Source organism: Anser cygnoides, chromosome 10 (genome assembly GCF_040182565.1).
Source record: "Anser cygnoides isolate HZ-2024a breed goose chromosome 10, Taihu_goose_T2T_genome, whole genome shotgun sequence".
NCBI classification, from domain to species: Eukaryota; Metazoa; Chordata; class Aves; order Anseriformes; family Anatidae; genus Anser; species Anser cygnoides.
Genome location: NC_089882.1, coordinates 22,525,171 through 22,551,218, shown reverse-complemented (window position 1 = coordinate 22,551,218; position 26,048 = coordinate 22,525,171). Strand labels below are relative to the sequence as shown.

General features: G+C 39.3%; 1 protein-coding gene and 1 long non-coding RNA gene across 5 annotated transcripts in view; one reads left to right on the top strand and one right to left on the bottom strand.

Annotated features, from left to right (window-relative positions):
- The window catches only part of PHF2 (PHD finger protein 2), a 95,822-nt gene that overhangs the window by 50,963 nt on the left and 18,811 nt on the right, over nt 1–26,048 (top strand). For all 4 annotated transcript variants that reach the window (XM_048061577.2, XM_048061574.2, XM_067003270.1 and 1 more), the window contains 12 exons: nt 4,886–5,000; nt 10,272–10,432; nt 13,088–13,229; nt 15,985–16,171; nt 16,714–16,876; nt 17,957–18,044; nt 18,661–18,767; nt 19,960–20,051; nt 21,302–21,391; nt 22,678–23,049; nt 23,990–24,109; nt 25,321–25,439. In XM_048061577.2, coding sequence (XP_047917534.1) covers nt 4,886–5,000; nt 10,272–10,432; nt 13,088–13,229; nt 15,985–16,171; nt 16,714–16,876; nt 17,957–18,044; nt 18,661–18,767; nt 19,960–20,051; nt 21,302–21,391; nt 22,678–23,049; nt 23,990–24,109; nt 25,321–25,439 — 1,756 coding nt within the window. The remainder of the gene's footprint in view (nt 1–4,885; nt 5,001–10,271; nt 10,433–13,087; nt 13,230–15,984; nt 16,172–16,713; nt 16,877–17,956; nt 18,045–18,660; nt 18,768–19,959; nt 20,052–21,301; nt 21,392–22,677; nt 23,050–23,989; nt 24,110–25,320; nt 25,440–26,048) is intronic.
- LOC136791618 (uncharacterized) lies at nt 20–2,619 on the bottom strand. The gene is made up of 3 exons (XR_010833967.1): nt 2,131–2,619; nt 1,950–2,026; nt 20–562 (listed from the first exon to the last, which is right to left on the bottom strand). It is a non-coding gene; the product is annotated as an uncharacterized lncRNA (long non-coding RNA).

The window sequence follows — 26,048 nt, the reverse complement described above, 5'->3', positions numbered from 1 at the left end:
TGCATGGCTGGTCCTCAGATAGATGACAGATTCTGTATGTTTAAACAAAAGAATCTTCCTTTTATTTTGTTTTGTTACAGTAAGACACGTTTAAATAGATTGTGTCATAAAAACTAGAATTCAAAACATGAGGTGAAAAGAGGTGTCGGGGGGCGGGGGGGGGGACACATGGACTGGATTCTAGAGATCTGAATTTAGCTCCCAGCCTCACCTGGCCTCAGGCAGTGTGCATGAGCTAATGCAAGGTACCTTACCTCTTCTGCTTCAGTCCCTGGTCTGCGATGAAAATAGCACGTCCTCCCTTAAGTGTTGTGAGGCACTTACTGCTGTGGACTAGACAAAGGTGTAATACAGTGATTTTCAGAAACCGTGTGGTGTTTTTTGTCTTTTGATGAGAAGAGTTAAGAAACAATATGTTATGGCTTGCCTGGGTATAAAACTGTAGCAATTTCAGTGGCAGTCAAAATTGTAGGATGCGCTGAGGATGCCAATTCTTGCTGTTATTTCACAGGTAAAAGTTCTCCTGAGTAAAAGTGATAGTTGATCTCAGTGGGAGCTTTGTCTGGGAAAGAATTGCAGGACGTGTTTGCCTTTGGTCAGATTAATTCACAAATTCTTTCTATTACACAATCGGAAAGAAAAAAGAAACCAATTGCTGTAAAAGATTAAATGCTTTACTTGAAAGCCATTTATTGTAAATAAGCAACAGTGATGTGGATGTTCTCGCTCCTTTGCAACATTACAGCAACACACAGAGGAAAAGCACTGTGCTCATCTCCCATGAGCACAGAATCAGAACATTTCTTTTTTAGTGAGAAATCAGGGACGAGTGGAAACTGATTTTTGTTGTATTAAAACTCAGTAATACTAAAACCAGCTAATTATTCCTGCACTGTCTTGAAAATTCAAGTTGAAAAAAAAATTCTTGGAGGAAAGGGGAATGGTCTGAAATGTTTGTTTTGTGGTCAAAAATTGAAATTGTTTTTCCACTCTTTTTCAAAATAAAGTGTGAACTGGAAACCTGGACAATCTGCAGCTGTTCTTGTCACCCAGGTGGTCTGCTAACAACTGGTCCAAGCAGGGCACCCACAAATTGGGCACACTGGCAAAATAAATAAATAAATAAAAAAAATTGGGAGGCAAGTCCTGAAGGACTTAACAAAATCAGTATGTCCCCACAAAATGTTTTGATTTAAATGAATCAGTTTTGTTGGAAGATTTTTGACAAATGTACTGGAAATTGGTCAAACAAATAAGCACAAGTGATCTTAAAGCAAGCAGTTTGTCATTACGATGGCTTGCCTTGAAAAGGGATGTATAACTACAGATACTCTGAGGCTATTATTGAGCCAGTATAGGAGAGAAAGCAGAGGACTTCTGAGAGTTTTGTATGACGTTGAGATGTCTTAGACTTCTTCCACTTTGCTTTGAATTATGAATGGTGAAAGACACCTGCTTTTCAGTGTGTGTGTGTGTGAGAAATCAGACAGAAGTAGCCAAAGTCTACAATCAGGAATTAAATATAAATCCTGTTAAAAACGGTGCATAATCATAGAATTCAGAAATGGCAGTTTTTGATTAAAAAGACTACAAGTTGAATATGCTAGTTAAGATGAGGAGAGTTTAAACTAACCAGAGTCTTCTGATGCTTTAAGAAGGTTTTTGGCTATTTAATTCTTTTTACTCCAGATAAAATCTGACTTGGCAGTATGTCCCTCAGTCTGCGTTGTACAGCATGGCAGAAAGTGGAGCTAGAACACTGTCACTAGTTATAGTTTCAGTGCCATAGAAATACAGAGCGTTATATAATTTTCCCATAGATCAATATGAGTTTGTTTTCTCTCTACAGATGCATTATGGAAAGTTAGATGATGTACAAGACCAACCATCAAAGTAGTTACATGTAAAGATCTTGGGAACATTTAAACGTTAGTTGTTGATTAACTTACCTTCAGTTTTGGTCTAAGATCACAGATTCCTCAAGCCGCGTTGCAGTTTTCACCATTAACCAATAGAATCATGGATTCTGTTGAAAAAATAGGCTGTTATCCTGTAGCCCCTCCTTGCGGAGTGCAATAGGCTAGAAAATATAAAGACCAAATAAATGAAGGCAGGAACAGCTTGACTTACTGCATTCATTCTGGCAGGCATTTGTATGCAGTACATCCTGCTATGCTGCACTTAGCCTCTGCTGGGACTTCCACAAGATGATCAGTTTCATTTGTTTATTAACTGTTCCAATATATGTTTAAACGAGTTATCTAGCAGTATCAGTTTTGTAATAAATGAGTAAGTGTTGTTCCTGAGCCAGTTGTTCACTGGTAGGATTTAATTATTGCAAGATTAGCAAAGGGAAACACAGACACCAATTGTCTGTTATGCAACTTGTCTGGATTTAAAAATATATGTGTATTTCTGGAGCACACATTCCACAATATATGTTTTCCAGATGTCAAATTTTAAAATCATTTTCCTCCTCTTACATTCCTCCACTTTACCAATGTGGCTTAGTGGCTACTATTTCAGAAAATTGCTTCCTGTCATATGACATTTTAAGCCATTTCACTTTAATGAAATTTGTAGGGACTTCTCTTTGGGAAAAATTATACACATTCACAAAAATTTTTCTGACATCATTTAAATAAAATGTAAGTGCTTTGTTAAGGCAGACTTGACTCATTTTCATAACACAGTCTGAAATGTTTGGTTTGATTGCTGTCTGTTTTGCAGCAGTGAAAATCAGGGTAAGTTCTCTGGAATCAGGGAAGTTACGTAGATGCAAGCAGACCAAAGTTAGGCTGAAACTGTTTTTAAACAGTTACAGCCTTTCATGTAAGTCAATAGAGAACTAATATGGTGCTTCTAAGTAGCCCTTCATCATAAATACATTTGAAAAACTGTAAGTACATCTTTGAAGTCTAGAATTATACATTTTCAGATCATAAAAATATATTCCTTCTTTCTTCTGGAGGGTTTTCTGTCGAAGGAGAGGGTTATATTTTTCAAAGGTCAAATTTTGATCAGAAAGTTCTGCAGAAAAAGAAATCTGTAATCATTTAAGAAAAAGTCCTCTTTCTGGCCAAAGCTAGTATTTGTTGCACATGTTAATGGACTTTAATCCTTACTGTGGTGCTCATGGTAAAGATGAAACATAAAGAGAATGGCTGAAAATGGGCCAAATGTCGACTGTTTGATGTAGCATAATGGTCTACAGCAGCCGGACTGCTGTGATCCTTGAGATAGCACCTCCTGTGGAGAGTTCTGGCGGCAGATGCTGCTCGCTGTTGTTGCGTGAGAGGTGGATGCCTACCGGCTCCCGGTACCCAAGGAAATAGCTCCCTGGTGCTTTCTGGAGAGTTGCGGTGGATTTCTCAAATCACGCTGATTTGCCGCTTTTATTTCTCAACGTGCCATGCTATCTGAAATATAATATAAGAACATGCTAATATGATAAGCTCTTTAATCATCACTGTGACAAGCAACACCTGTTTTGCTGGGACTTGTGCGAGGAGTCCCCGTGCTCCATGGCTCTGTTGGGAGGGGGCACTCACTGGGAAGGAGAGAAGAGGAGGAAGGTTTGGCATTCATGTAGGGCTTGTTTCCTTTGTTACCAGGAGCACTGAATTAATACACTAAGCCTGAGAGTCATTAAGATAAAGAACTAGCAGCTTTAATGAATATATCCAGCTAGGCTGGAGAGCTGCATGGAACTAATAAAACCAACATGCTTTGTGCAAAACCTGGGGTGGATTCATTGGTAGATGTAATGGAAAAAGTTAGCTTGTTCCGGACCGTATGTCTTATAGCTGTGGCCTCCGGATTCCTTTCTTAACAAAAAAGTATGTGGATACGTGTGTGTGCATGTGCAAAGTGTGAGGAAAGAGTGCCATCCATGCATGGCTGCTGAGGAGATCTCGATTTGGGGGTAAAATGTTTAGTTCCATGAGGGGTAAAAAAATAAAGTTGTGATGTATGAAAATTCTGCTAATGGTTCTTGAAACTTTATGAATATGCACTTGGGACAGTACAGTTTACTGCAAAAATGAGCATGTCCAAGCAGACTGTGGAAATAGGAAGAGCTGAGAGAGCTAATGCTGACTAAGATAAAAACTGGACCAGTTTTTCTCGCTTTGTGTTATCTGGCTGTCAGAGGCAAGGCAGAACTACATAGACATTTGACTTGCTTATTTGTGCTTATTTCAGCTGACCCTTTTTCCATGAGAAACTTGCCTATATGTCAGTAACCCACAGGGAGCATAAGGGACCTTCTGTCTGATGGTATCAAGTTAATGCATAAACCTGGCTTGCCTTTCAAATCCTAGAAATAAGAGAAGTTGTAAAAATTGCATTTGTGGTGCCCTTGCATCTTTTTTTTTTTTCCCCTGTTATGTGCATGTTGTGTGCAGGGCATAATTCAAAGCCCATCCAAATTGATGTCAAACCTACCACTGCTGGACAGACCTTTAGACAAAGGTAATTCATAACAAATATGTTCATAAAGACCTATGTGACGTAGTGACAGAGCAGAAAAGTGTCTTTCCTAAGGGTTCTATGATAAGGATTAAGTGTGTAGTCTGACAAGTACAAAATGTCCAGAGCCTGTGTTTGCATGAAGCCTGTGATAGCTGTGCAGCTCAGTAATTATCCGTCTGGTTGCCCTTATGTTACAAAACGAACACTGTTCAGTATGTAATAGATCTTCAGACTACAGTATAATTGTTTAATGGTGAATTGAGAGCAATACTGAAATTTTCATGGCAGCGTAGTGGGGGTCCCCTAATCTCTGCTCACCTAAGAAATGCCATGAAGATTTGTCCTTCCTTCAAATGTTTTAATAATTTTCTTCTACTTAGCATATGGTACTGTCCAACCCATTCCTTTTCAGTGAAAAAGAAAAGAAATTGGCATAAACACGATACTGGACAGACTACAGAGGTCAAACCTGTACAGAATGGGAGTCAAGTCTTTATAAAGGAACTTCGAAGTCGTACTTTTCCAAGGTAAGTTGTTTGGCTGCATAAGCAAACAGTGCTCTTGTGGAAAAGCAGATATAGCCCATTTCATATGAAGCTGATTGTGATCCTTGCTGAAGGCGTTGGATAGTACAGGGTTATGAAGTTTAAGTGAACACTTCCTTATTGCAGATGTCCCTGGCTCTTCCATGTTTTGTTTGTGCAGCAGTATGAAAATCTACTGTTGATTGAACCCAGCTCCTGCGGATTTCAGTAGATGCGAGTATGTATGAAGACAAGAACAAGAATGTGTTTGGCCCCTACAACATATGCTTGAATAAGAGACTAACAAATTTATTGCACAGAATTATCCAGCTCTCAGAAATACTAATGGTTTTGCTGAAGTCTCTCCATCTTGAAAAGAACAATGACACCCTCAGTTGCTACAGTGACAAAGACTCTCTTATTTGGGGTAATGAATAGTGCTAATTGTTAGGTGACATGTTCCGCACTTTATTAGGCTGCTTCACAGCCATTTGTAAGAGTGGTGTTTTATTTTTTTTTTTTTTGAAGTAGGCATTAGCCAAATGAATTCTTAATTATTAATGACTAATTATTTTAGAAGTACCCATAGAAACTGGTAAAATGTACTTGGTAAACAGAAAACTTCTTCATTTTACAGAAGATTTGATCTCACTTTAATTTCAAATATCAGTTATTAGTCTGGTTAAGGAAAAGGCTGAAAATACCCCTGCAGAATGTTGTAGTGCTTGCTTACAGATGTATTTCACTGAATTCAGTACCCAGTATTTTTACTTGCTTGGCTATTTTTATTTGGGCCTGCTTTATCTTTGTCTTAGCCTTTTTTAAGTACAGAACAATTTGAAAGGTTGCAAAGCTAATTTAGTAAAAAAGGATTAAGGTCTAGGCAGAATGTTTTCAGTAACCTAGGATAGCCTCTGAAATTGCAGGTACAAACAGCTTCTGAATCCAAAACCCTAGGCTTGTACACAAAATCCAAACCAGCGATATACCCTAAGAAGTAAGTGATCACATCAAGACTGACATTCCTTTCAGAGAAGATGACAATTTGTCTAGTTTTTAGTGAATGTCTTCATTTCCCCAGTCACTCCAGGGAGATGTGTTCTCAGTTAATGCTTTCAGCACCTTGCTGAAAGTTATACAAAACTGTATAGGATTTCTTCTCTAATTTAAAGAAACGGGAATTTGACTGAGTGTACGTGCTATGCCTGGGTGTCTGAGAGGTTTGCATATTCTTGGAAGATCTGTGCTCACATATTCAGTATCTACGAGTCATTCCCAAATTATTTAAAAATATGGACCTCCATTTTTTTTTGTTTGTTTGTTTCCCACTTCCATGCACACATAAGGAAATATATGCTGCCAAATAAGAAAATATCTCTTGCCAAAATAAAGTTACTGAGCAAGTACAGTCTGTAGTCAAAGCGAGTCCCTGCAAGATTCAGGCCTCTGGCATTGACACTTCTGGCATTAGTAAAACAAAGTCCTGTTGAGAAATTATCTCTTCTAAAGAAAATGAATGAAATCTGCAGATGTTCACAGAACAAAACCCAATGCTCAGCAGTCAGAATCTGATGAAATGAAAACAGGGGGTCTTCGTTTAAAGACAGAAACATCATGGCTGATTCACAGAACACAACAGTCAATTATAACCAGTTAGTCCCTTGGTGAGACTCAGATCAAAAGGAATAGTGAAGAAAGCAAACAAGCAAAAAACTGAATTCATGTCATTCAGCTCCTGATTTTTTTTTAATACCAAAATAGCATTAGAATAGTAACAGTAGTAATAATAATAACTAAATTAATTGTTCAGGTACTTCAGTGTAGGTGTCAGACTCCATTTTGGTATGATCATTACTAGACACTTCTGTGGCACATACAGAAGCAAACCAGACTCGAATGAGTATGTGAGATGTAACTGCAAAGGTTTAATGGTATATCAATACCATTTGCTCAAACTGAGAATAAACTGAAAGACTGTGCTGCATCGGGACAGCAGAGGAAGTCACCCAACCTATGTGGATGACTTGCAGCTTCCTATTTGGTATTGCTGCTGCTGCTGACACTCTCTCACCATCCATTTCTTTGGCTTGCATGGTACCTTTGTTTCCTGTGCTTATTCAAAGTTATATTAGTGCCAGATACACTAGACGTACCTGTAACAACCTGTCAGATGCTATTTTACACCCAGGAGGTAACTGAAATCTATGAATATGCTCTAGAGCTTTCCATAAGATGGACGATTTTGATTCGTTCAGTCTTACACTCCTGTCATTACATGTAGTTCTAGTCTGTGCTCTTTGTTTCCCAAATGCTTTCTTCTTCTTCATTATCAGCTCACAAGATTACCTGGAATTTAAACAGGAGCTTAGCTTCAGTTAATTAGTATCTACTTTGTCAAGAGGTATCCCAGTTCTCTAAAGCAGGAAACCCTCCGTGAGCTAATAAGCACTCTGTGGGAAGCAAAGAAGTGTCAAGCTGTAAGAGCACATGCAAGGACCTGATTTCCCCAAATGCTGCCTTCCTCTGAGGTTCTTCCCATAGCTTACATCTTGCTCTTTAAAACCTCCAGCCTCCATCCTTCATATGTTACTTCTGCCTGGTACTGCTGTTTGCAGAAATACAGAACGCTGTAATCCCTGCCAAGCCTCAGAACGTACCTGTGAGGCAGCAGGATCAGTGCCATGAACGCTGGATCAGCAGTATATTCCTTAATGCTCGGTGTTTCACGCTGCTGCCCACCTGGCCGCCTCTCTGGCGGTCTTCACTCCATTTCTTGCTTGCCTTAGGCCATGCTGCTCAGGGGTGCCCACGCTGTGGCATGGCAGCAGGAGCATGGCGCTAAGTGCTGGCATGGGCAGGCTGTGTGGGTCCCCACCGTGCCACCGCTGTCCTTGCGGCAGTGCTGGGCCTGCATGTTGCTTGCGGTGTGAGCCAGGCTCTCCCAGACCCAGTGACTAACCTTGCCTCCTGATTGCCCACTGTGGCTGGGATGATCCAGAAATGAGCTGTTTCTACATCTTAACCCTGCTTGCATCCGGCAAGTTTGTATTCTTACTCTCCCTGGGAAGCCCTGCCACATGAGTGCCTGCGAAGGAATGCATTTAATACGCTGCTTGCTTCCCCTGCCTTGCCCCACATGCCTGATGTGCTTCACGAAGCCAGGTAATTACAGGCCCCTGCTCAAGCACTTAAGCGCCCAACACAGGGCATGCGCAAGGCAGTCTTGTGTTCGGTACTTGGCCTAGGCCGTCCCTGTGGAGCGAGGTTTCACAATACTGGGGGCTGTGTCCATGCCTGCGCCAGCCACTGTGATGGTGGCATCCAAGGCCTACAGCATGTGCCTGGTGTCTTGCAGGCCCGGCTGATCGCGTGGCGGTCTGGGCCTGGCTCGCTTTGTGCCTGCAGAGATGGAGCACATGTAACGCCTGGCCATGCCCTTCAGTGCCATCGCCTATCCCGCCCGTTTTTCCGCCCGTTTTTGGTAACTCTGAAAACGTGAGCTGTAATTCAGAACTGATGCAGAAGAGGGCAGTCACGTATTGGCCTTCAAGGTTCTGGGAAGTAATGCTTTTGGGCGTAAACATGCAAAGTTTTGTTATTTCCACTGTCCACAGCCTGCCGGTGACAGAGCTGGCTGTCCCCACGCTGCAGGAAAGGCCTGAAATATCTTCACAAAGACCAAAGAGTTGCTTGGTTACCCAGGTTGGTTCAAAGAGAGACGAACAACAAGCAACGTCTGCTGGAGCGCTTTTAGGCCTGACGATCGGTTAGAGTACACTCATTTTTCACTTTGAATTCAAAACATTTTGCTCTTGAAAAGATCTAGAAATTGGCCTTGAAATTCTTTTTACAGTTGTCGGTTTGAATAACTGATCATTTGATAAACTTGCCCTTTTATTAGTCACTTTGAAGCCTCTCAGCTACTTGAAAATAATTTGCAGAGTATTTCCTGAACAATTTATTTGACTACTTAAAAATGATTTGCAAAGTATTTCCTGGACAATTTATTTGAGATTACGTAGCATTTTAAACTTTACCTCCTTTAAATTGAAATATTTAACACTAATTTCTTTGACATTAATCACTGGTAACTTGACAGATTCCTATAGTTAGGAAAATAGTCTCTCACTGTAAGCTGTTATTTCAGAAGTTTCCAGTAGTTGGTGTATTAGTCGAGTGTGTTGGTTGTAGATGGTTTTAGTATGCCTTACATGCTTTGCAATATGCTGCGTTATGGCTTTTGTCTCATGCACCTCCTTTGCATATAACTGAGGTTTTTCAGTTAGTTGTGATCGTCAGCATGGTTCATAGGAATGAAATTAGCTCTCTAGGCACAAAGAGATCTGAGCCTCCGATTCCATGGCTTTCCATCATGTGTAGTCACTTCAACCTACTCCAGAAGAGTATAGGATGCTGCTAAAACATTGTTTAGCACCTGTTCGGGGCAGGTCTCAGTGACCGCCTAAAACACCATGTAGACTAATGCCATCTGAAAGACTATTGATTTTTAGCTCTGTTGAGTGAATTTTCCAAGACCTCGGGGTTTATTGTATCTAGTGTAGTCTCTTCCAAAGACAGGACTTTGCCTGATTCTCAGAGGTGCTTTGCATATAGAGTGCTTATTCCAGGTAATAGGAATTTGTTTGTTTGAGGGTTCTCAAAATAAATGTTTTCTTTAAAAAAAAAAAATAATCACAAATATGAACTTGTACATTTCATGACTGATAGGTTTTTTTTGTCTATAGTTGCTGGCATTGTGCATTCTTGCCTATCTGCAAATTGCTATTTAGAGAATACTTTTGGTTGGCTTTCAACAAATATACCACTTACTTTTTTTGGAAATTGGATGTTAAACAAAAGGCATACAAGTCATACTAGAGTTCACATTCATATACTGCTTACTTCAGTAGAGCTACCCACAGCAATATAGAAAAATCATAGCATAGCTGGCATTTGTAAGCAAGCTAAGAATTGGGTGCCTAGAATCCACTGCTTCAGGAAGTTTGGGTTTTCTTTTTTCTTTTTTTTTTTAAACAAACAGAATTGAGGTTCAAGCACATTCTAGGTGTCAAAAACAGCTGAGACACCCACCTGAACAAAATATGCAACGTAGGCTTTAGGGAGAAGTGACTGTTATCTGATGATGTCAGTTTATTCTTGTTTGCTTATAACTTTTTCCTTTCAGTAGTGAAATGCAGAAGATGCCAAGCTCTGCCTGGAAGCACCTTACTATTGCACCTTACTATTGAACCTTACCTGTGTTTACTTTTCTAGTGCTGAAGATATAGTAGTGAAAGTGCCAGGCAGCCAACTAACAACAGAGTATTTGGAAGAAAATGGTTTCACAGAGCCCATCCTGGTTCCAAAGAAGGATGGTCTGGGTTTGTCTGTGCCAGCACCCACATTCTACGTCAGCGATGTTGAAAACTACGTTGGTGCGTATGGGGCAGCAGTAACGTTTTACTGCTAGAGTTTATTTGCTTCTTTAAAACTGGTCCCAGGGCTGTGAAAACGGCTCCCTTGCCTGGAATATCGCTGGTCTGCCTTTTGGTGCAGACCAGCAGTAGGGCAGGGTGGCAGTCAACTGCAGGTTAAATAACAAGAGTCTTTTGGACTGTATGTCCAAGGCTTTGGAAAGATGAAAGGCTTTGGAAAGATGGAGGCAGCTCAAAACTTTACGGCCATGTAACCTGTATATAGGCTGATCAACATACACTATAGAGGAAGCCTGGAAGAGGCAGAAAGAGGGTGTTGCACACCCTGCACATATTCCTCCATCCCCCAGGTGTGGCAGAGAAGAAGTTTGGCTTTTGGTGTGAGTCAAAATAATCCCAGGGTAATTTTTTCTCCAGGAGCCAGCATGGTCCTAGTGGGCTGTGACTGTGAGAGGCGAGGGACTGAAAGGTAGCATGCACTGGCATTGCTTGCTACCTGCTAGCTCAGAATCAGTAGTATTTTCTCTTGTGATTTTACAGACAGCAATGAAAATGAGGTTTTGGGGGTAGGGGGTATATATGTGTGTTTTATGGCCAAAGGAGGAAGGAGGTTATGTTATTGTAAAATACTGACATCAGACCTTGAGCTATGCAAACTTTAAGTTTTATTATGTAGTGGTAGCCTGTAATTAGCAATTAATCCACGCTTGTTTCTTGTACCAACTTGTGTATCTTACGGTGAACCTGAGCCAGACCGCATTGTACTCGATAGCACTGTATTAAAATAGTCATTGTAGTATCAATAAATTGTTCCTTTGGGCCAAGTCTTAATTGATTGCTGCCATCTCACTTTCTATTGAAGGAATTACTAGACTGAGACTCCCACTCTGCAGAGGCAGTCCATTTCAACACTGGTGTCAGTTCACAGACAGAGCTTTTGTCATTGCTGCTGGTCATTTGGATTCGTGCTGGCATCCTTCAGTCTCTAACCTGGGCAGGGTGTTGTACTGCATCTTGCAAGTCATCACGTCATCCACCCTTGGAAAACATACCTTGGCCAGGAGCCATGAAACTGCTCTGAAGTCACTTGTCTCATCTCCACATCCTTTTTCCTTTAGCATGTGTGATCTTGTCTCTTCTTCTCTCTCACTCTGTCTCTCTTCTGTGTCAGTTCCAATGAGATTACAGAATCACACAGAATCACAGAATCGTCTAGGTTGGAAGAGACCTCCAAGATCACCTAGTCCAACCTCTGACCTAACACTAACAAGTCCTCCACTAAACCATATCACTAAGTTCAACATCTAAATGTCTTTTAAAGACCTTCAGGGATGGTAACTCAACCACTTCCCTGGGCAGCCCATTTCAATGCCTAACAACCCTTTCGGTAAAGAAGTTTTTCCTAATATCCAACCTAAAATTCTAAGATTCTTGTTCCTTCCAGTGTTCTGGTAAACTGCCGTCCTTTTGGAGATATGACTCCAGCTCTAATGTACGTCTGTGTTTCAGGGCTCCCTTCATCTCCTTTTATAACCTGCTAACCACTTCTCCTTTTGTGTGGTACTTACCAGGCCATTGACCTATTCCCCAAACTGGTGGATGCTGTCAACAGCCACTGTTGTTCTTGATTGCCTTTGTTCCTCTTGCAGCGACTGTGTGCAGTGAGATAACTATGAATAAAGGAGAATTCAAGACCCCTGATTTCTATCCCATTGCTTCTACAGGAAACATATTTTCCTTGCCCATCTGCTACACTTAGCAGATTTTCTTGTTTGACCTAGGTGCTCCTCATGCATCTGCTGGCTTTCTCTCAGCGTCTAGCTGAAATAGTCCACCTCCCCCCCCCCACCCCCCCCCCCAAAAAAAAAAATTGTTAATGAAAAGCTGAAGGGAAGAACATAGGCTATTTAACCCAAAGCTGGCACCAGATTTTTAAAGTGAACAGAACAAATACAATGCTGGTGTAACCTCCATGGGATTGGTTGGCTTCAGTGAGATTTCGCAAGCAGGAATTTATTTCACTGTTTTTAATTTATTACATTGGACCTAGAATGTCTTCTAGAAACAATCTAAAGCAAGTAGTAGAGGATGGAACACCACAAATGAGATTGCCAAATATGTCATTACTGTGCTGGTGTTTTGTAGGGGGAAAAATATTTTTTTTCTCTCCTAATGTGATAAAAAAGTCAAAAATTTCATGGTACACCTGAAATATTTCTTTAAAAAAATCATAAATAAAATCTTTAATAGAGCATGAGGAAAACCATCCTGAAAGATCTGCTTGACAAGATATCCTGTACAGTATTGCACTCAATCACAAGAAATTTACGGTGTGGTGGGTAGGGCTTATTCCATAGATATTCAGATATTTGCATATAATTTTCACCAAGCAAATAATGTCTGTAATGAAAAATAATATTAATCCTTTAAAAATAAAAACTATGGAAATAATTTTATCATGGGGCATGAATAAAAAAGTACCATTTTATACATATGCAGTTTATGTATGTAAACCAAATAAATTACAAAGGCTAAGAAAATCAACAAATAAAAAGTTTGAGATGTTTCTGGAAATGTTAACTCACACCCAAGCATACAAAATGGGACAAGTCAGGCCACCAATCAATCTCCCTTTTTCATTGAATTAATTTTTAGGACCAGAGAGAAGTGTTGATGTCACTGATGTCACCAAACAGAAAGACTGCAAGATGAAGCTGAAGGAATTTGTGGATTACTACTACAGTACAAACAGAAAAAGAGTCCTCAATGTGACTAACCTGGAGTTCTCAGATACGAGGTGAGCTGGTCCAGCCTGCGGCACTACGCGGTGCCCTGGGGTCTGACTGCTGCATTCTGAACAGCCTCCACCTTCTCTAGTGGTTCCCTCCTTAACAAGTACCGCTCTAGCCTTGGGATCCTGGTTTCTTGTGATGCTGACAAGTATGGCTTTGTCCATATGTAGCCATTTTAGGGAAAGCACGGAAATGAAAGTGCTGTAGCTGTATGAAGAGTATGGTGTGTTGTGGATTGGTTGGGCCAGAATTTTTCATGGTAATTCAGACATGCATATCATCACCATTCACATGCCATCAACATTCACATATCAGAATGGAACATTTTTACATCTTTTCATTTTTATTTTAACTCCAGTAGTACAGGTATAGTTAATTCAGTTCAACTGTATACTAGAGAGTTACAACTAGGACATAACTAGTTGTTCCAGGAGATAATTCTCTGCCTTGTCCTGGTGGTGAGTGATAATGTCGTACGTTCCTATTATGATCTTAGATGGGGCTTGACACATACTGGTAAGACCCAAAGAAAGAAGGACAACATGGATTTGTGGGAGAATATGGACAAAAGGGGGTCTTTTATATATATATATATATATATGTATATAAACTATTATATTATGAGAGATGAGACTCTTGATGGATGTAAATCAGCGACAGCTCTTCTTCCAGATTAAGGCAACCTCTTAACGTGTTGATCTCCTTGGAACATTCTTTTTTAAAATATGTTGTGACATAGTGAACACCCTATTCATACAGCACTGGCAAGAGTGAATTGTATATTGCTTACTGAAATCTTCTGTTTAAAGTAAATAGATGAGATGTGGCTCTAGGTATGGAATAACATGTCACTGGATGTCCTCGAATGAGAGTAAGTTTGAAATGATTATGATTTTGTAGTCCTATATTATGTGTTAAAGTTTCAGTCTCGGTGCTTTTGCAAGTTAACCTGTAATTTGGATGACAGCAGTTCAGAACTAGAGTGATGCTGACGTCTCAACAGAAAGTTGGGGTGTGTGTGTGTGTGTGTGTTTAACAGTACCAGATGAGCTCTGCATTTGAGGCTGAGGTGCTTTAGTATTTCAGTGAGACATATGTCATGATACTGGCTATGTGAATATCATCAATCCTTAACGACAGGAAAACTACTGTTCTTCTCATGCTTTAAATTATATGCTTTACATATAGGATAATCAGTTGATGTAAATGCCTAAGAGTTCAAGTTATTGCTTTGTGCTTTATATAGCTGTGATTTTATTCTATAAATAGGTAGATGCATCTATAATATATTGAAGTTTATGCAACTGTGTAATTATTTTTACAGTTCTTGTAGTCCTTCTGGGTATCTAATGCTTCTAATGGGAAGTGTTAATGGAGGAAAAGATTCCTTTTTGTATAAACACAACACAGAAAATGATGAGTGTCAACAACAACAACAAATAAGAATGGTGGCTTTGGGGACCATTCTATTTTAGCTGAGGACAGTAGACTTAATATAGCCTTTAAAAAGTAAGCTGATGAATAATTACAAGTTCATTTATTTTTAAGCCATTTTAACCTGAAGCCCTGTAGTTAGTGTTTTAGTAGTGCACACCCATTCCTGCAGAAGGCATCTGTAGTAATTACAGGCTTCTAAGATTACCAGTATTTTCAGTAGGAATTTTTTAGCTTTCTGCCATTATCAGAGAATAACGGGAGGTCATTTATTCTGAAGGACTACTGGCGCTGTCAGTCATATGCTGCTAATTTAGACATTAACTAGCAAATATTTTATCTCTTAGCACAGACAGTGACATTTTAATTGAATGCACTGCTCTGTCTTTCCCTGCCATTTTAAATGGGGCTATTGTTATCAGTATTTGACAGTGAGTATAAATGACACATGGGAGCTTTTAATTTTAGTTTGAAGTGCAGATACTCTTACGGAAGTGATATTTTAGAGTGTCCAACAGTGAACTTCAACCTCCTGCAAATAGTAGGCCAAATTTTCACTATTTAAATATAAAATTTAACACATTTGGGGAAGAAAGACGTATAATACTTGCTTCTTACGCCACCACATCATTTTGGCTGTGATTAATAATATACGGTATGCTTATATAATTTATATAATGTATTTAAATGGTATGTTTACTTTAAATAAGACAATATATAAATTAATTATATATCATACTTTAAGTATATTAACATTATCAACCCAAATTATATTTTTTCTTCTTCAGAGTTTTTCATGTAATTTAATCAATCTAAATAAAAAGTTAACTGATTTTCAGCAGCAGATCAAGACTTATTTAGTTCACAAGTCTGAAGTATCAATGCTGTAAATATTATTACTATTAAGTTTAACCTGAAAGTTGTTAAGATTTACTAGACCACTTATGTAAGAGTGCACACCTTTCACTTCTCTGAAGGGGGCTGAAAAAGTGGCTGGGATATAGCACAATTGGTAACTGAGCCTGCATAGCAAGAGGCAAGAACTGGAAAATATAAACAGTTCATCATAAATATTGCTACTGAAAGAATTCAAAGGGTCATTGCTGCATCGTCATACTTAAAAAGCCTTAGATTTATATCTGTAAACAGTTTTCACAAATTTTCTGAATAAAAAACAGTTCCACTGATATGTAAGCTGTTGCTTCATATTGCCATTGAAGTAATAGAGTCAGAGTCCACTTTTGGTTGTATTGGGATTCTTGCATTATTATTATTATTTTTTTTTTCTTAAAAGATGCATGCTTGTTTTTAATTCTCTCTATAAAGGATGTCCAGTTTTGTAGAACCTCCAGATATAGTTAAGAAGTTGTCCTGGGTGGAAAACTATTGGCCTGATGATGCTCTTCTGGCTAAACCAAAAGTTACCAAGTACTGCCTGATCTGTGTGAAGGACAGCTACACAGATTTCCACATAGATTCGGGAGGAGCTTCTGCATGGTACCATGTGCTGAAGGTGAGGGTTCATCTTTTTGCAGTGTATTTAGCAACGAACTACATTTTATATGTGAAGGCCATCCTAAAATTCTCTTGATCTCATTTTTTTCCCCAATGGTCCTCTTATACACATAAGAAATGTGCAAAGCCTTAACTGCTGTCAGTGGGTACACTCTCAGTAGTGCCAGGGTTTACTTGTCATGTGGAAGTTGTTGGTGTATTCTCACTCTATTAGGACGTGAATATTTGTTTAGTGCCTTCTGCAAGCACATCTCCTAAGACCTGGAAGATATTACATCCTGCTTTTGCAGGGTAAGGGAACCTGACACTACAAACCTTGTGTACCATCTGCCCCACAAATCTGAGCAAATGTAGTCAGCTAGTGATTTAATTATTTCAGCCCTTCTTTACAAAGCTGACTAGTAAGTTTTACTTAAATAGTGTTAAAATATGTAATGCTATATATTTATTTATTTAAATATTTGTGTGTGCTTGTATCCATGTCAGTGCAGCTTTGATTGATTTGGCTGCTGGTTGCTAATTTTGTGTTTTCTAATTCAGGGAGAAAAAATATTTTATCTCATCAAACCAGCCTCTGCAAATATTTCTCTCTATGAACGCTGGCAATCAGCAGCAAACCACAGTGAAATGTTTTTTGCAGACCAGGTAGATAAATGTTACAAATGCACAGTTAAACAAGGACAGACACTCTTCATTCCTTCAGGTGAGCAGGTGATTACAGGTGGGGTTTACTGTTTGTTTTACAGCTGCCGAAACAGCATGTCCAAAGTGCTAGAGGAATGTGATTTGACCACCTTTCTCTGACAAAGTATGAAGTCTAACTCTCAGTAGAAGTCTAATTTTATGTGCTTAAAAAACAACAACAACAACCCCTGAACTTTTACTGTTTTCTCTCAATATTTTAACAGCCTTTTAAAAATATAACTAGTACATACAGCGTTCCACTTTTGGTCTACCTGGGTTGAAGTAACTCCCAAGTCCTCTCTGTATGTCCAAGCATGACATTGATGTTTTGTGCCACAGTATCTAATGGAGAGCTCACGTTGCATTGCTTGCTTCACTTCTTGGTTGTTGATTCCCTTTGACACCAAGGTGCCTGCATGGTGTGAATGTGTGTTTATGGTTTCACAAGAGGCTGAAGACCAGGGTGTCACAGATTTTTATAGGCTACTTCATAGACTCAGGCTTTCATTGTAGGTTGAGTGGTGAATTTTGTTTTTCTCAGTTCCTAGGATGATATTCATAAAGAATATTCATTTCTCTCATGACCATGTGTGAAGCAGATGGTGGAATAAACATTGAACAATGTATGGAGATTGACTAATTTAGGTAGATTTTAGTGTGAAAATAAGTGTTTGGAAAACACCTGTTTCTGACACTGCAATAAAGTCAGTGTCAGGAATTGTCAGTGATGTGAAAACAGCTACTATTATGTAACTGCTGCTGCTTTTAACAGCAATAAAAAAGTAAAGGCACTTGTGGCAATATATTCCCTTCGCTGTCTGTCTATTCGAAATAGCCACAGTCGAAGGTGGTCCTGGGACTGTGAGTGAAAGGTGCTTAGCAAGTTCCTGGACTAGGCCTTACTAGTGCAAATTGAACAAGGGCCCAAATGCAACTTTGTTCAAAGCACAGGTGGTTCTAGTGCTGACTTGGACTGAAGAGCTGTGTTGGTATGTAGGAAGTAAGTTGTAGAGTGAAGTATGAAGTTCATGTAGTGAATACATTGTTTGTTACTATGGGCCCAGTATTTATTCTCAAGGATCTTTTCTTTCTCTTCTAGGTTGGATTTATGCAACTCTAACACCTGTAGACTGCCTGGCCTTTGCAGGACATTTTCTACATAGTCTAAGTGTTGAAATGCAGATGAGGTAATCTGTTTTTAAAATCTTAATTTAGGTAGAGGGTCAGGTTTTAATAAATTGGTCATTCTCTCTCATAATAATTATCCTGCGTTTGCAGTGGTGTTGTTGATGTAGCTTCTTTGGGAGAATTTTGGAAAGCATACCCATATTTGTGCCCTTGACCAGTTTCTCCTTTGCTGGGTTATTCCAAGCCATCTTTACACCTGTTACATAGTGCATGGAAGAATATGTGAGGTGTTTGGACTGAAATGGCCAGATTCTGAAGGGAGAATTGTTAAAAACTGTCAGGATGTTTGTCTTAGAACATGCCATTTGCCTTCTGGACACCTATTCACCTGCTCAGACGGGCTCTTTGCCTGGTGTAAAACAATAGAAGTAGTCTCTACTGATGTTGGACAAATAATGCAATAAAAATATCTTACATCTATATCACAGTTTCTTACTAGCGTTATTTTTATGTTTTGCTTTTGGTCTGATGCCAGAGTACTTGGTGGCAGCACAAAGAAATATCCTTCCATGTGTACTGCGAAGTGAACCTCAGGCATTTATGAGCAGTGCTTGACACTGTGCAACATACTTGTGACCTGCTATGCTTTTAAGTTCAGTTTGCTTTGTATTGCAGGGCATATGAAGTAGAAAGACGATTGAAAATTGTCAGTCTAACTCAGTTTCCAAACTTCGAAACTGCATGTTGGTATATGGGAAAGCATCTATTAGAGACATTCAAAGGTAAAACTGCTTTTCTTTGCCTGCCTTAATTGCTTAGATTTGGGGGCCTGAAAATAGTTACTCTTATTTTCTGCTGATGAGCCACAGGTTGCCAAAAGCAGTCTTGCTAGTATTTAAAAACTACTTCTAACATGTCAGCTGAATGTGCAGGTGTGGTCCAGCTATCACCTTAATCAGCCTGCCACCTTTCTCTAGGAAGGACCTTAGCCATCCCTCTTACCTATACTCAAGTAAAGGTTTCATCTCCTTTGTTAAAAATATTTAAGTTGCTTCAGAGGCAAATAATGTTGTAACCAACTACCTAGGCTGGGTAGTGTAAGTTACGGATTCATTCCCTGTCTTAACGTAACGAGCTGCTTTCTTTGTCAGCCCAAGGCACATGGAATAGTGCCACCTTTTCTCATAATTCTGATGATTCTGGTGGAAGTACATTGGCAGGTCATATGTATACATGGGTCCACGGGAACATCAGTGATGGGGTCAGCAGGGCAGCAGGAGCACTCCGAATTAAAGCAAAGTTTTCTGTGACATTCAAAATCTTCTAAATCATATTCCTTCAGAGCTGATCCAAATGTCCATGCATGTTATGTTCTCTACAAATTTGGGCTCGCTTTTCTCCTTGCCTCTATTTCTTATTATGGAACGTGTCTAGAGACACCCACCAGATACATTTACAACAATTTATCTAACTAGTAAGGTGTGGGGTCCCTCGGAGTGTTGCTTGGAAGGGGGCCCCCTTGTGACAGACACTAAATAAAAATTGTAACGAGCAGAAAAGTTTAGACAAGCTTGTACTCATGGAGAAGTGAAATGCTCTGTGCAGGATAGCTTTGTTTCCACATACTGGTACTTGCTTTTTCAGACAGAATGAAACAACCTCTCACGTCAGCTTTGTAAGCCCACAGCCTAGGATGTATGAACGTGGAAGCTAGCTTGAATATGTGACCAAGAAAGGAACCAAGATGACTGCCAGTGTAAACATAATTTACAGGAACCACAGTATAGAAAGGCAGAGTTGGATTTATGACACAGTAAATATACTCCTTATTACCATCAAGTTACAATAGGGATTTGTTTGCGGTGACCAACTTTTAAGTTAACTTTCACAGTTTAAACTTTTTCAGATTAGAGAATTCATGTAGAACCACTTCAGTTCTCAGCATTTGAATGGCACTGCTTTTTCTCTGTTTAGGTTTGCACAAAGCTGGGCAACAACCACCTGCTCATTTACTCCAAGGAGCAAAAATTCTCAATGGTGCTTTCAGGTCATGGACTAAAAAACAGGTGGGAGAAGACCCTATTTTAATATTGTGTTCCTCAGGTTTGTCAGTCATGGGAACAAAGAACAAATGCTAGAACAGACAGTATCATCGCAGCAAAACACCTCACTCTAGAATCCCAAAGAGAAGGGACCAGGAGAGCAGGGAAGGAGGGTGACAGCTGGGGTTTCATAATGCTACATGAGGAGTCAGCAGGGAATAAGAAAGGTACCATCGGAGTTTTAAAAATATCAGTTCTGCTTATGGTCAACAGGATACTGAATGAGTGTTTTCCATGGCTCTGAGCATTTTCATGTACCAAATCAATTAAGTAGAGGCTGTGTATGTGAGCAAGGCCTAGAACAACGCCTGCATTTTTGTGTGCACAAGGTGCTCAGTTCCTGCAAATCAACACATCAGTTAAGCCAGGAAATACATATATGCCCAGAGAGATGGCTTAAAGGGATTTGCAGCCTGAGTTTCCCACTGCGGTCATTTCAGCCGCGTTATTCTTGTATGCATTGCTCCAAAAATTTGGGGGAATTAGCTGCAAGAGGCAGGCCATTCAATCATAAAATGGGAACAATTTGAGAAGGGGTGAGCAGCTGAGTAAACAATGTTGCATACACAGTTTAGATCACTTAGGTGGCTGTCTTAGATTTAAACATAGTCAGGGTCTTGGCTGCTTCCTACTGCAAAAAGACAGTCTGAATTCAGAATTGTTCCTGATTGCCTGTAGTAGGACTGTCTGATGCAGAATCCCTTTTCTTCATGTCACCCTCTTTATTTTCTCACTTGCCATGCAAATGAGAAGTAGTGAGTGAAAGGAAGTCAGACTGTGTTGGCAGTTAGGTAAATTTGAACTTTGAATATTGTAACATGGCATGTGAATGAAAACCTCAGTCCTGCCAGGGAGCTCCCAGACCACTCTGCTGACAAGGTATGTGCCTATCGGGTCCACTGAAAACAACATTCTGAGACAACCTTTCCTTGTAGATGTAGAAAAGGAGTTTCTCACAGAATGTCATGTAAGGGGGTAAGCAAACTGATGTTACAGTTGTGAACATGCAATAGTTTGTAAGTAGTTGTCCTGAAGGAACAGCAATAACACCTAGAAGGGGAAATAAAGTGTATTTTTTTTTCTGTATTACTGATGTAGTCAGTATTGATTCGAGTAGTTTGGAAAAAACATTGATGTGTCACTTAACGAGTTTTAGTATATTTTTGCAAAAAAATCATGCACAGAAACAGCAGTCTGGCTTTATTCTGGTTTAGGCTTTAGCAGAGCATGAAGATGAACTACCAGAAAACTTCAAACCAGCACAGCTTATCAAGGACCTTGCCAAAGAAATACGATTAAGTGAGGTTTGTGCTCTTTTCGTCATGTTAACTACACTGTTCATTTTTTAATAAGCTAGACTTTAAAACAGAGGACTTGAAATAAATGAATCTTTTTATCCCTATCTTGTTTGTTAAAATAATTCATGAGAGGTTTAAGCAGTAGGGTTACTTTTCAGGACTCTTGTCTGTGGCTGACTGGCCACATGTTTTGGGCTCCTGTTTGCTGTCTCCTTGACTTCATGCTCTGCCTGCCTGCCCTACGTCCTTCCTCCTCCACGTCATGCTAGCAGGACAGGCCACAGTCCTGTCTCCATCCTTATTTTTCCTTTCACATAGCTGCTTCCTACCCACGAATACAGTAGAGCTCAGAAAATGTTGTTGCCATCTCCTAATCATGCTCAATATACTGTGTCCTTTTTCTTATGTTCGTTGGTCTTACCTGTGATGTTGTCTGAGCTAGGAGCTATCTATCATTCTGGACATCGGCCTAGTAGGAGGCCTTGCTCTTGGCTGGTTTCTAGGCAGAGTTATTATATTAAGCATAATCATTATATTAAAAAACAAAACAGAAACAAAAAACACACAAACAAAAAAAAACCAACAACCCACAGAGGTTGTATTGAGCTGTTGTCCAGTAAGTCTGGTATCATGTTCCACTCTGAGGTGTGTGACAGTGCAAGGTGATAGCAGCTAGTTCATTTGTGCTTTGAGAAGAAGGTGTTGCATTCTAACTATATCCAAAGACCTCAAAATTGAAATCTATCTTACCCTCTTTGATGCAGTATGTACTTTTTATTGATTGTCAGAATGGCAAGTTAAGCAGAAAATAACTTCTTTATAATTAGTCAGGTATTGTCAGTTTTAATTGGGCAGCTATTTCACTGCTTATTTTACCTGAGGGCATGAAATACGATTCTGCTACATTATCACATCTGAATTAAATTGAAGTGATTGTACTCAAACTGATTAGCATTTTAAACAAAAGACCATTCATGTTATACGTTTGTTTGTGTGGGCAGTCCATTGAAGAGTCCTACCTGATATAACCTGGTGAGAGTTAACTTCCTCAGCACTGGAGTTTCTCCAGGCCGACCTTGTGCTTGAGCAGCAGCTGAAGGGAAATTAGTGGTGGGCAGAACACTACTGTGACACGTGGTGTGGTGTCCATTCCCTGAGATATGGATGCTGTTACTCCTATATTGAAGGAGGTTTCTCTGGTGTTTGTTTCCGTAAGGACGGGAGGGTGCAGAGGAATATCTAACATGATACAGGTGGATCTGAATGCCTTCCTATTTTGTGCCAAACTACAGAATGCTTCGAAAGCCAGCAAAGCAGACACGAGTGCCAACACAAATGCTGAGGAGATCTGTCCTGTGGAGAAGGAGGACGCACCATCACCCGTCCAAGTGACATCTCCACCCCCACCTGTAGAAAAGCTCCCTAAAAAAAAGACTCCCAAAACTGTGAAAACCCCCAAACAACTCAAGCCATCTAAGCCTCCCAAACCCCCCAAGCCTCCCAAACCCCCCAAACCTCCCAAAACACCAAAAGTCAAGGGAGAAGGAAAAAAGAAAGGAAAGAAGGCAAAAGAGAGTCCACCGCCAGCCATCCCGAATCTTGACTTGCTGGAGGCACACACAAAGGAGGCTTTGACAAAGATTGAGACGCCAAAGAAGGGAAAGGTGGGTCGTATTTTAACCTCTCCCCCTGTTCTTGTCATAGTGGGGATAAAATCTCTCCTTAGGTCTCATGGAAAACAAAATTAAGCAACAGTGTGAAACCCTGTCTTTACTGAAGTAAATGAGAGTTTTGCATTTGCCTTTTTTTTTTTTTTTTTTAACCTGGCTGCTCAATTTGATTTGACTGTTTGTTTGGTAACTCATTTGATATGAAGAAAGAAACCTACTATTTCAAGCTGAGTCTGGCAAACTACTGCCAGGTCCCTCTCCAAACTAAGGTGAGATGAAAATTAAGACTTTTTTTTTTTTTTTTTTGCCCCTGTACGCTTACATGAATATTTCAAGTGTTATTATCACTTTTGCGTTCGTTTCCATGATCAGTCCATCAGACAAGATGGACTTTTTTCTGGGGCATCTTGTTTGCATGAGATTTTGCTCAAGAATGAGTGAACGAAGATAAAGCACTAGTTTGCTTCTGGTTTTGCCCATGTAGGACAAGTTTCATTTTGATGTCTGTTAATGTAAATTTTGCTGTTGACCTCAGCAGAGGCCAAGATTTCTTTGAGGTGCTGACAGAATAATGCATTGTACACTTTATTTATTTTTTCTTAAGAAGAATCCATAAGACTTTTCTAAAATGCTTCTGAATTTCCTAGTAGTTTGTATGCAGTTTGCCAAACCTGTCCATGGAGCAATAGGCAGGGAGGTTAACATGCTTTTACAGTAATCTTGTCTGTTACTATATGAAGGAGAAATGCAGCTAATCTTCTGCAGTCTCTGAAACAGCAATATTTGATTGAATCTCACATTTGAATTCAAAAAGGGATAAATCAGAAAAGGAGTTCTCAAAAATATGCCATCTTATATTCTAGATAAAAATGTATTTGTGTAACATGCCAGTGCTCCATCCTCATTAAGAGTACAAGTTGATTTTCTTCCCCAGGCTGCAAAGAATGTTTTAAGTGTTCCCAATAAGGAAACAGCTAATAAGCAAAATGAGGTGGAGAAATTTGAAGCTCGAGAGCAAAATAAAAGCAAAACAGAAGCCAAATGGAAATATAAGGTAAGGTCTCCTGTTAAGTTTTGTTGCTGGTTCTGCCACATAGAGATAAGTCAATGGTGGAGAAATGTTTACAGGCCTACCTAAGCAGAGAGTACGAGTCACCAATTTTCAGTTCCCAATGAAAAATTTTTGAAAAGAAAACAACAAAGTAAGCACAAATAAAGGAGGTGTATGGCTGTTTTTCAAAAGCATGTGCTGAATTGTCCATTCTTATCCTTAATGAAGCTGGTAGGAACACTTCTAATAGATTTTTCAGTGCTGATCACTTTTGTGGTTCTTGCTCTAACCTAGTTACAGTACTTTAAGTCTGGAGTAGTTCCAGATCAATAACTCCTGATGGCATAAAAATATTGTTAATGAAATCTGAATCATGCCCCATAGACTAAAAGCTTGCCTCCCAAGAGAGCTAATGTAGGGTGAGAAAAATTCATCCATAGAATAAACTAATTTTTCTCCAGGTACCTTTTAAAACAGGGTGACACAGGCTTTCTCGCAAAAATAGCTGTCTGAATTTTGCTTACTTCGCGAACTTCTAATGACAAAGGTGCAAAAAAATTCCTCGAAACAGAAGCATGTGTCTTTTCTTGTGCAGAAAGCTACTAAGAATCCTGACCTTTTAACAGAGACATCTGAGTTCTAAATTTTGTGTTAAAAACAGTCACGGTTAGCGTGATCAGATCAATATATACCAGTTAATTACCTAGCCAGTACAGCTTAGGAAAGTATTAGGGCTATGCTTAAAATATAATTGAAGACTAAATGACTTTGATATTGAATTCATAATTCAAGCTCTTCTGAAGGTGTGAAAGAAGCAAGTGGAGTCTGGGAATAAAATGCGGTCATGTTACAGGCACTGTGCTAGATTCTGTCCTTAGCTGCACAAGCATGATGATGAAGAGCAGTGTTTAATATTTTACTTCAGTCTGTACCAATTTTAGAGAGCTATACTTAAATTTAACATCAGGCATATTTGTGGTGGGCCCTGCTTAAACTGGTGCTGAAGTTCTTCTTGACCAGGGACAAGTCCCTGAACTAGAACCCATCTAGTCTAAGGAAGACTATAATTCTCTATTACTTACCTCATTTGCAGGGCATATTTTTTCTATGTATAGGTTAATGGATTCTCTGACATTACCTAGGAATCTGAAATATTAGCAACGCATATAACTGATTTTATTGTTTTTTTTGGGGGGGGTCTTTTTGCATTTCAGAACAGTAAACCTGATTCACTATTAAAAATGGAAGAGGAACACAAATCAGAAAAGACGCCTTTATCAGGAAATAAGGACAATAAATTTACGTTCTCTTTCTCTAATAAGAAGTTGCTTGGGTAAGTAAAAATATTAGAATATTCATTAATTAGAAAATTAAAAAGTCTAGTGATTATTTTTTTATACAAGAAGGTGAAAATCTGTCTTTATGGTCAATGTAGAAAATACACTTATACAAAAAGTTTTTTACTATAGAACTTGATTTTACCTTGAATCCGTCTTGGTTGTCCATAACAGCAAAGATCTACCTTTGAGTCTGGGATTTTGCTTGAGACTACTGCCTTCAGTATTCATGCTATGTCTTGTTTTTTGGCACTTCAGGTTCTTACTAGTTTAAATTTGTTATATTAAATGATTTTGTGCAGGTCCTATTCAGGGTACATAAAAAAAAAAAAGCAACAACAAAAAAACTTTTAAATGAACACTGCATGCCAAAATTCCATGCTGTGTGTCCATTATGTATATCGTGATATACTTTGAGACAACTTAATATTGTAGTGCTTATTTCAAGCCAGGAAAGCTGCTCTGGTCTGCATTGTATTTGGGGATATAAATTGTAGGTACAGTAACATGTTTGTAAAATGATTTAAATTGCTCTGGCACCTTTGAAAGTGTTCAGATTGACTGAGATTTCTGTATGAGGAAAGGTATTCATTGTCTTCCTCTCT